At 40.0% G+C, this 9,756-nt stretch overlaps 2 protein-coding genes across 2 annotated transcripts; both read right to left on the bottom strand.

The window, feature by feature from the left end:
* Positions 1-358: 358 nt before the first annotated feature.
* On the bottom strand, positions 359-6,640 carry LOC106633344 (bifunctional protein GlmU). Its single transcript, XM_014336015.2, has 3 exons — positions 6,502-6,640; positions 1,273-1,464; positions 359-1,184 (listed from the first exon to the last, which is right to left on the bottom strand). Exons 1-3 carry the CDS (start codon positions 6,502-6,504, stop codon positions 924-926), a joined length of 456 nt encoding a protein of 151 aa, XP_014191501.1. The 5' UTR covers positions 6,505-6,640; the 3' UTR covers positions 359-923.
* A 1,522-nt stretch (positions 6,641-8,162) lies between these two features.
* LOC121815068 lies at positions 8,163-9,748 on the bottom strand. The gene is made up of 2 exons (XM_042224057.1): positions 9,340-9,748; positions 8,163-9,212 (listed from the first exon to the last, which is right to left on the bottom strand). The coding sequence occupies exons 1-2, from the start codon at positions 9,661-9,663 to the stop codon at positions 8,541-8,543; spliced, it is 996 nt and encodes a 331-aa protein (XP_042079991.1). The 5' UTR covers positions 9,664-9,748; the 3' UTR covers positions 8,163-8,540.
* Between the last annotated feature and the right edge of the window lie 8 nt (positions 9,749-9,756).

Below are 9,756 nucleotides of genomic sequence, written 5' to 3'. Positions count from 1 at the left end.
ACTTTAATGTGCCCCGCCTCTTTCTCCTGGAAGCGGAGCAGCTACTGTAAAGACTGCAGAGCACAAGCGTGCAGGAGAAATGATCGCTCCTCTGTCCCGACGCTAACCAAACTGCTAGGGTTTGCATTTTTTTTAAATTATTTGAGCACAAAACAAACAATTTTGAAATGCCTGCTGAGTATTTTACAAATGATCCCTTCAGCCATCTCTGTGCAGAACAACAACTTTAAACTCGTTTAACTTACATCAACTTTTAACCTTGTTTTTATATGCACCATCAACTCCAGTAAACTGAGATGAAAACCTGCAAAAATACCTTAAATGATATATACAATGCAAAAATTCCTTTCAAGCATTCTTCAGGATTTAAGCCTTTAATGGTGCTCTTTCAACAAAGTCATCTCATTGCATCTTTGCAGTAATTTAACAGTCAGTATTTATTGAGACTATTTCTGCTAGATTTGGAAGAAAGTTTAGTTAATGTCACATTCTTCTAGTTCAACATGAAGCATTGACTGAGTTTCTCAGCACAGTGTTAATCTCAGAGTTAGCTTCAAGGATAGCTCATGATGAAGCTTCACCAGTCCCACAGTTTTGCTTTGTGGACAATAAAAAGCCTACGTAAGACCTGCCTTGATGTATGCTCAATCATCCAGGTAAGTAAATTATCTGGACATCCAGATGAATAGAATCAACTTTTGGGATTTACATGAAAGCACATGATGTAAGTCCGATGTGTCATGTGTTGGGTACAGACAGATTCTTGAGGGACGATTGTTGTGTGGAGCTGATCGATGTTCTGTTAGCTGCCCTGCAGGTGTAAATGCTGCGGCTCAAATATTGCTGATACGTTTTTAATTAATCTCTCAGATTCACAGACTAGATATTAAATGTAAAGATGAACGATTCCTGTAATTTTCCATTCAGGCTGACTGGTTGGTCTGTGGTCGTGGTTGAACCACGAGCTCGGGGAAACCCGTTTGCTCATCCATCTCTCTGGTGAACTCCAGGTCTACCGCTTCACCAATGACCACCTCAGCTGTGGTGAACACCTCCAGATCTCCCAGCACGTGACCTCCCACTGTCTTGCCCTCGAAGTCTGAGAGGCTGATGTGGATGTGGGCGTCTGGGTTAAGAGTGCCCACCAGGGAGACGATCTCAAAGGGCCCACTGAGGTGCACCACCTGAAGGAAAAGTTTAAAAGCTGACATCATGACGAGCCCACGTGTCTCAGAGCTCTATAAATACAACCCAACAAGCTGCCTCGACTACCTCATTTGTTTTTGTTGCCGTGTCGTTCGCCAGCCGCAGCGTCGCCTTGGTGAGGCTGCCAACACACGTGACTATGAACGGCGCTCGGAGACGCTTCTCCTCCACAAAAGCCTGCAGAGTTCCCAGCAGCTCCTGACCTGGGCGGACCCTGATCGCATGGACCTGGAGGGCCGATCCTGCTCCTGCTGAACTCTGGGAGATAAAGACAGAATTATTCCTGTGGTTTTCGTCTTCCTTCATTTAAAAAAAAAGGGGAATTAATTTATTAGGTCTTTTCTCATGTCCTGTGTTATTTATGTTCTACAACTCAAACTTCAAATAAATGAATAAAAAATTGATAAAAAAAAACCAAAAAAACAACAACAACAGAATTGTGTGTTATTCCAGAGTGGACAAAAATATCTCTTTTGTTGGTCTGTGTGTGTGTGTGTGTGGTCCATTCAGATCTTTAACAGGATCAGTGTGCTTATCCAAACACCAGGCTGACCTCTGACCTCTGCGGGGGTGAAAGAGGGCGTCACGTGCAGCCAACATTAATGGAGCAGCTTTACAAAGAGCCTTTTTTAAGAAAACAGTCAGAGGAGGTGGAGCACACATCACATTACTTTACGTTTATTTACCCGACATGTTGACGAGCCAGACAGCGAACAAGCAGCCGTCTCGAGCTTTAACGGAAGGTCGGATTTGATTTTGTTTTAAGAGCAGGAGAAACTCCAGTTTGAGGACAAGCTGCTGTAAAATGTTGAAGCCACTCAGTCAACTGAAATGTCAGTATTTATGTGTGGAGTGACAGCAGCTTTACATTTTATAGTATTTACTTTTAGCCTTTTCAACATTTATCATGCTACTCTTATTAGCAGACTACAAAACTGGGTCGGCATCACTGGCACTGCTCTCAAATGGTTTTCTTCATACTTCTCAAACAGATATTTCAGAATTCATATGAATCGATGTATATCATCATCTGCACCTCTCGTATGTGGAGTGCCCCAGGGCTCAATCCATCCACCAGTTCTGTTTCTTTATAAATGTTGCACATGTACATTCATGAAAACAGAACAACATCACTTAAAAACAAATATGCGATTAAAAAGACAAAACAAATCATCAGTAAAATGTCAGGTATATGCATGTTTGGGTTTTTTTAAATGCACATTTTCCTAAAGCTAACCTTTGTTGTCTCAGTGTCTCTGTGGCGTCTCTTTCAGGGGAAGGAAAACGTTCTTATCAACTGTCATTAGATTGTTAAATGTATACACGTGAATCACTTTTCCACTTATTTTCTGCCTTTTCAATTTTAGTTAAACTTTTTTTCATTACTTTTTGGAGCATCATCGTCCACTTGATGCTCTAAAGCTGAGTCAAGCCCCACAAACTCCCATGTTAAAATGTCCAACTTTACAGTAGCAACAAACACGTTTACAGCACGCTATAAAATTCTACTTTGGCCTCTGTGGACGGTTTCCTCCTTCACAAAATTTTTATGGGAGTTTTTCTTTTTTAATAACTCATCAATCAGAATACTGCTTAAGGCTTTTGTAAGTTAAGGGCATGGCTAGAATGGGTTAGATTTGAACCTTACAAAAACCCTACCAGTTCAATGGTAACCTGGTGGTTGATAAAAGGTTAAAGTCCAGCAGGGAGTTGCTGTATTGCAGTTTACAGATATCGACTATTACATATCTGTTGGCTTTTAATCAGGCGTGTGCTGAAACTTATTAATTACATATTTTATCTTAAGTAAACAATGGCTGACTTATTAGTAATAACATTTTTCCACATATTTGTGCAGCACTTTATCTGGTTATTTGTGCTTTATAAATAAACTTGAGTTTCGTGGGCATAAATACATTTTGAACAAAACAAAGATGTGATATGTTCCTAAATATAATGTTGATGCACTGATCAGTTTACCCCAGAAAGAAAACACTAAATATTCAGATAACTCGTGTCCAGTATCTCCACACACGCACAAGAGATTTAACCCCAGTTGTTTCAGAATACAAAAATAAGTAAAAACTAAGATAAATCCACCCTGAAAGAAGAGTAGAAATCATGCTCTGACTGTAAATGTAAAAATAAATTACAATGTGGCGTTCAATTAAACTATGGTCTTGGCTTGCCCATGTGTCCTGTCCCTGAACACAAATCTGCAGATTAAAAACACTCTAATAAACTGCTTTCAGACTGTTACGTGTATTTATCTGAATTACCTTTTCACTCTTGTTTTTTTCCTCTGTTTTGAATTTTAACAAAATGTTTTAGTTTTAGTTTTTTTTTTACTGAAAAATCTAATTTTTACGTGACGCTCCAAAACTGAGCCAATCCCAGCCTCCCATGTTCAAATGTCCAACATTACAGTAGCAATAAACATGTTTACAGCCTGATATAAATTCTACTTTGGCCTCTATGAAAAGTCTCCTTCACACACTTTTTACTGGAAGTTTATTTATTTATTTTTATTTGAATAATGGTAAGGCTTAAAAGTTCACCTATCTCACTAATCGTATCACTGAACTGGACTTTTCCACCATGTTTGTGGTTTTTGTGCCTTTTTAAAACAAATTTAATGAAACTGTCTGAAATTGGAGTTTTTATTACTTAGAACCTATGAACATGTGTGCTGCACAAACACAGCTGACAACTTACCAAATGATAGGGTGTAGCTGATAATTTAACACTCAACCATCTCACATTACTTCAGTCACCTCTGGCTCACAAACGACTGTGTGTGAGTGACGTCACGGTGGCTTCTTCCATTTTGATGTAAAGTCGGTAGCTTTGGCATCACTTTATATGTGGTTTTGCAGCAGAGATCAATGACAGGATCTTCACATGTGGTAAGCAGTTAAAAAACAAAACAAAAAAACAAACCCTGTACAAGATAGTATCGCAGACTTAATATTTCATGGTTTCAAGTTCAAATTTGGAATCACTAATGTCAGCGGTGTGACATCTATGACAGGGGTAAGAAACATACCAGTGATTCACAGGTTGTGATTGTGACCCAACAGGGTCTGGTTTTTATACCTTAGGACTATGACTGTGGCTGGCAGGTAGGGTTGCCAACTCCCTGAAAAATAAATAAGGGACACCTCGTGGCCAGGGCCGGGCAACCCAGTTGTCTTCACCCTTCCCAGTGTGGTAGCTCTTTTTTTTGTGTGTGAAATTATTTTTTAACCATTTGACTTGAATTTGATTTAAGCAGATGCATATTCTTTGTGATATGAGCATATGGGAAACAAATGATCATTTAGCCATTTATTTTTAGCTCACAATAACATTAACACAGTAAAACAGGTCTCTTTCTTAAACAGAAGCCTGTCATGCTTAACTTTTGAGAATATAAGTAAATCTTTCTTTAAAAGAACTCTGTCCTGCTTAACTTAAAATTATATAAATTAATAGAAAACAATAGAACAAAATCATTATTGTAACAGTGCATATTTAGTGCATTTAGTACAATTGGCTTCAGTTGAGGTATTATTTCAGCTTTTCTAATGCTAATCAGCTGCTCCTGTTTGTAAACCCCTTGTTCCCATGATTACGCATCATAACTCATCATCATTATTCATCTATGTATTACTTTTATGTATTAGTCATCTATTTGTTGTAATCATCTATCCTTGCAGTTGTTTATTACACAAAATAAATTATATTATCACACTTCTGGCCACATAGCGCTGATATTCACTGCACATGCCCATATTAACCTTAACCAGAGGGTTTAAAAAAAACAAACCAGTGTTTACATACCATATCTGCTTCTGCCGTGGCCTGGTGGACAAAAAATTGGTTAAGGGTTCCCCGAGCTTTCACGCCCCTCATGTTCTTCATGTCCCACCATTAGAAGCATGCCTATGGAAAAAGTGCGCCGGCACACAGTTCAGTGCGCTTTATAGGTGTTATCGTGCACTTTTCCTTTTCCCATTCCTCCCTGTACTTTTGCAGCCTATTTTTCTTTCTCTGAGCGAACAAACATTGCTGCTCTAATGCTGGGCTTACACTGTGCGATTTTTGGCCCATTTTAGCCGATTTTTGAGTCGTGCGGCCGATTTGGTGATCGGCCCAATTTTGGCCTTCATCGTGCATCGTGTAGTATACGTGGGGTAACGAGAAGCGATTAACACCTCGAGCAGCTCCCGATCATCAATCGCTCGTGAGGGTGTCACCGCAGCTGCTCACGCGCAAACACGTAGCCGTCGGTGAAAAAGACGGAGCAGCACGGCTGTGCAGCGTGTGATCTGGACACAAGCGATGGAGGCACAACTTGTAGAACTTTGGAAAGCTCATCCGAGCCTTTTCGATGTGGCATCACAAAATTATCACGACCACAACAACCGTGAAAATAGTTGGATTTACATGCTGCTCAATCACAGCTGCCTGATTAATGTTTTTCATTAGCAATTTAGCAAAGTTGATGGTGGTGGTGTGCGTGTCTGTGTGAGTGAAAGACAGAGAGAGCGAGCGACAGATTTTCTGTTATAACCTTCATTTTATGGAGGCACAGTGTGAGCACTCAGGTCGCATCAGAGCATCGGGCGGTATAGTGTGAGACCTGCATCGTGACCTACCAACTTCTAACCCCTGCGAGTCAATCGTGCAGTTTGAAAATCGCACAGTGTATGTCCAGCTTTAGGTGTTTCCCTGTTGGCCATGCTTCTTGTTGTGGTCATCTGTTGTCTTCCGGTATTTTCTCCGTAAGCGACCTTTCCTCGACCAATGAGATGAGCGGTAATCTGAATTGTCATACTCGAATTGTCATAAGTGTGCTGTCAGCTCATTGGTCACAAAGCAGGAGAGGGGCTGGGAATTATGTTTTCAAACAAAGCGTTAATTCCATTAAAAGTTATAGACTACTTTTGATTCTCACTGTATTACGGGACAAAGTGCGTCCCTTATTAGCTCAATACGGGACGTGTACTTTTGTTTCGAAATACGGGACGATTCCGTTTTTTAAGGGACGGTTGGCAACCCTACTGGCAGGGCTCATCAGAGGGTCATGAGAAGTTTTTAGGCTGAGCTGAATGTCTGCAGCTGCTGTGTGAGCCACAAAATAACGTAGACAAGTATCTTTTCTTTTACAAAATAAGGAGCTGGTGTAATTTTGTTTTTAACTTTATATTTTTGGAGGAAGACAGAAACAAACCTGTCGGGGACATTTAAAGAAATTCACATGTATCTGCAGCTTTAAAAGGAACCAAAGGTGATGAAGTAGAAGAAACTTACCATTCTGCACTGCGCTGAGGATCCTGAGGGACTAAAGTTCAGGTAAACATTTAAAGCCACACACACGCAGGGCCATTACGCTGTGGACTGAACTGAGCATGCTCAGCAGCCAGAGAACCCTTCCAAACGTCTCACTTCCTGCTGAGTGTGGAGTTAGGGTTTTATTTTTCTTGTCTTTGACCGCCACCTGCTGGAGAATATGAAGCTCTGCATGGTGAAAATAATGACGGTGATGCAAATGAAATGAGAGAAGCTAAAAGAACAAAAATAAACAGATAAATAAATGCACACAATAAAAGAGAAACCCCAATTCTGAACTCAAAATATAAGATATAAGCGAGGTCTTATTACGAGGTCTATGCCAAAACTTTCCTAAGTTGTATTTAAATTGTAAAAAGTATTGGTAAGTACCAAAAAAGATTTTATATTTCTCTAATGGTTAATTCACCAGTACGCAAAAGCTCTGCAATCGAAATTGCATTTTTAATGCTCAAATATAATTATCTTTGTTATCTATGGATTTTCAAATTTACTGTTTAACAAAAAGGCAGAAAAAAAATAGAACACATTATTATTTATTTCATTAAGATGCCAGATTACATTTAATTACTTGAATTCCTGATGAGAAAATCAGTTTTAGTGGTTGGATGTTAGGTTTCTGAGACTGTGGCTCAAATATGGGTATAAAAACACGATTTCAATTTTTCATTTACCTAATAAATGACACATGGTTTGTTTTGGGGGAGTGCTTGTTTTAAAAACGTTTTTGACAGATCTGTAAAATATTTGTAAAGCTGTCTTTTAATGACAGGTGGTCTAATAAATGTGTTTTGCACTGAATTAAAAAGTCCCAGCACTAATAGTGTCATTTTCTTGATGGAGAAACAAAAGCCAGCGTTGGCCATCCTGATAAACATGCATATGCAGAATAACTTAATTATTAAACTATTATTAAATTTAAAATTAAAAAGCAGACCAGAAAAACATCATCATCTCTGTGTGATTGTAACTAAAAAAAACCCCATCAGGTTTTAAAAATAAAATAAAATCCACATATTCATATTTCTGTAATTACTCTGACTCTGTTTTTATTTTTCCACTGTCTCGTTATCAGCCTGTCCATACATACACCTGAATCAGAGTCATGGCTATTTATACATCTTGAGTGGACCAAAATAAAAATAAATTAAAAAAATAAAACAGAAATATTGTACACGTCATGTGTCAGTATATATATATTTATCTTCATGCTGTGTGATCTGCTTTGAGTATGTTTTTTTAATCAGGCCCCATCTTATCTTAATGACCTTGTAGTACCATATCACCCTATTAGAGCACTTCGCTCTCGCTCTGCAGGCCTACTTGTTGTTCCTAGAGTATTTAAAAGTAGAATGGGAGGCGAGAGCCTTCAGTTTTCAGGCCCCTCTTCTGTGGAACCAGCTTCCAGTTTGGATTCAGGGAGACAGACACTATCTCTACTTTCAAGATTAGGCTTCAAACTTTCCTTTTTGCTAAAGCATATAGTTAGGGCTGGACCAGGTGACCCTGAATCCTCCCTTAGTTATGCTGCAATAGACATAGGCTGCCGGGGGATTCCCATGATGCATTGAGTTTTTCCTTTCCAGTCACCTTTCTCACTCACTATGTATTAACAGTCTCGATTGCTAAAACACATTTCTTGAAACTACGCCTCATATCCTCACAACAGTAAACACAAATCCATAACATCTCACTCAATTTCCCAAACATCCTATTTCCAGGTCAAAATGAAGCTCTACACCCAAAACTATTCACTCCTGCTGAAAAACCAAACTTTGCCCTCAGACATCAAACACAAGCCCTCAAAAACACACACACTACAACAGAGTTTTGCACACTGGTACAATTAATTCAAAACAATAGTTCCAAAACAAATAGGTTGCTTATGGTTCTCCCCTTCAAAACCCTTGTCACATGATAAACACAAAAGACGCAACCAATGTATGTACAGTGGCACATTGTCATTCATGTACTATACAGTACAACACACACCAGAAACATTATCCCACCTCAGCATCTTGTCTTTGGTCTGGGTCAGGCCAGAGAATCTCATCCACATCACAGGCTATATTGGCCCCAGCCAGGCAGCGGGGGTAAAATCCTCTTGCATGCCTGATCCACCCCTGGCATGCATCTACTGATATGTCTAGGCAGGCCTCTTCCATGGCCTGAAGGAGGTGAACACGGACATAAGGTTCTCGGTCATACACTTTCCACCGCCATGCCGAAAATAACTCCTCTATCGGGTTTAGAAAGGGAGAGTATGCAGGCAGAAAGATATTAGAAAACCTTGGGTTATTGGTAAACCAGTCACGAACCAGAGCAGCGCGATGGAAGCTGACGTTATCCCACACAACAACGTAGTGAGGCTGCTCTGGCTGTGCTGGTTCCCTGTAGTCCAGCTGGAACATATGTTGTCTTAAACCATCAAGAAAAGCAAGGAGAAGCATAGTGTTATAGGGTCCTAGTACGGCATGGCGGTGGAGTACCCCTCGTTGGCTGATGGCTGCGCACATAGTGACATTCCCCCCACGCTGACCAGGGACATTTACAATAGCCCGATGGCCAATTATGTTCCTCCCCCTTTTCCTTCTTTTGGTCAGGTTAAAACCTGCCTCATCCACAAAGATTATTTCATGGGGAACAGGCCGTCCTTCAATCTCAAAGATTCTCTGCAAAACACATAACACAGTAGAGTCAATCGGTACCCTGAACCACAGTTCAAGAGTGCTGAAATGGCAGCATAAACTGCCATGCTGTGATGGTACACAATACTTTATACAGTATCAAAACTCATACCTGAACATATTCCACACGTTGGTTTTTCACTCTGTCAGAGTTTCGTTCGAAAGGGACTCGGTATGCCTGTTTCATCCGGAATTGATTCTTTCGGAGGATGCGGTCAATTGTGGAGAGGCTGATGGCATTTATGCCTCGAAAAAGATGATCATCCTCAATCACTCTCCTTTGAATCTCTTGCAGGCGGATTACATTATTTGCAATTACCATGTTTACAAGTTCCCTCTCTTGCTCCTCCGACAAAAGCCTTAACCTGCCTCCACCAGGTGGTCGTCTCTGTGTCCTACAAAAATAGAAGCACTCATTACTGTAACTGTCACACATTCATTTTACAGGCAAATAATGGAAACATACTGAAACTCAAGACACATAAGTTCAGTAACTTAAACGTTACTGTACAAAGCAGTCTTACTGCAA

This window comes from Haplochromis burtoni, unplaced genomic scaffold (assembly GCF_018398535.1).
Source record: "Haplochromis burtoni strain Fernald_Lab_line unplaced genomic scaffold, NCSU_Asbu1 Contig_126, whole genome shotgun sequence".
Classification (NCBI taxonomy): domain Eukaryota; kingdom Metazoa; phylum Chordata; class Actinopteri; order Cichliformes; family Cichlidae; genus Haplochromis; species Haplochromis burtoni.
This window is presented reverse-complemented; position numbering and strand designations above follow the sequence as displayed.

Coding starts and splice junctions, on each gene's coding strand:
- LOC106633344 (XM_014336015.2), bottom strand. Junction 1,185..1,272: donor CGGCAACAAAAACAAATGAG/GTAGTCGAGGCA, acceptor CTTTTCCTTCAG/GTGGTGCACCTCAGTGGGCC.
- LOC121815068 (XM_042224057.1), bottom strand. CDS start 9,663: ATGTGTGACAGTTACAGTAATGAGTGCTTCTATTTTTGTAGGACACAG. Junction 9,213..9,339: donor AACGTGTGGAATATGTTCAG/GTATGAGTTTTG, acceptor TGTGTTTTGCAG/AGAATCTTTGAGATTGAAGG.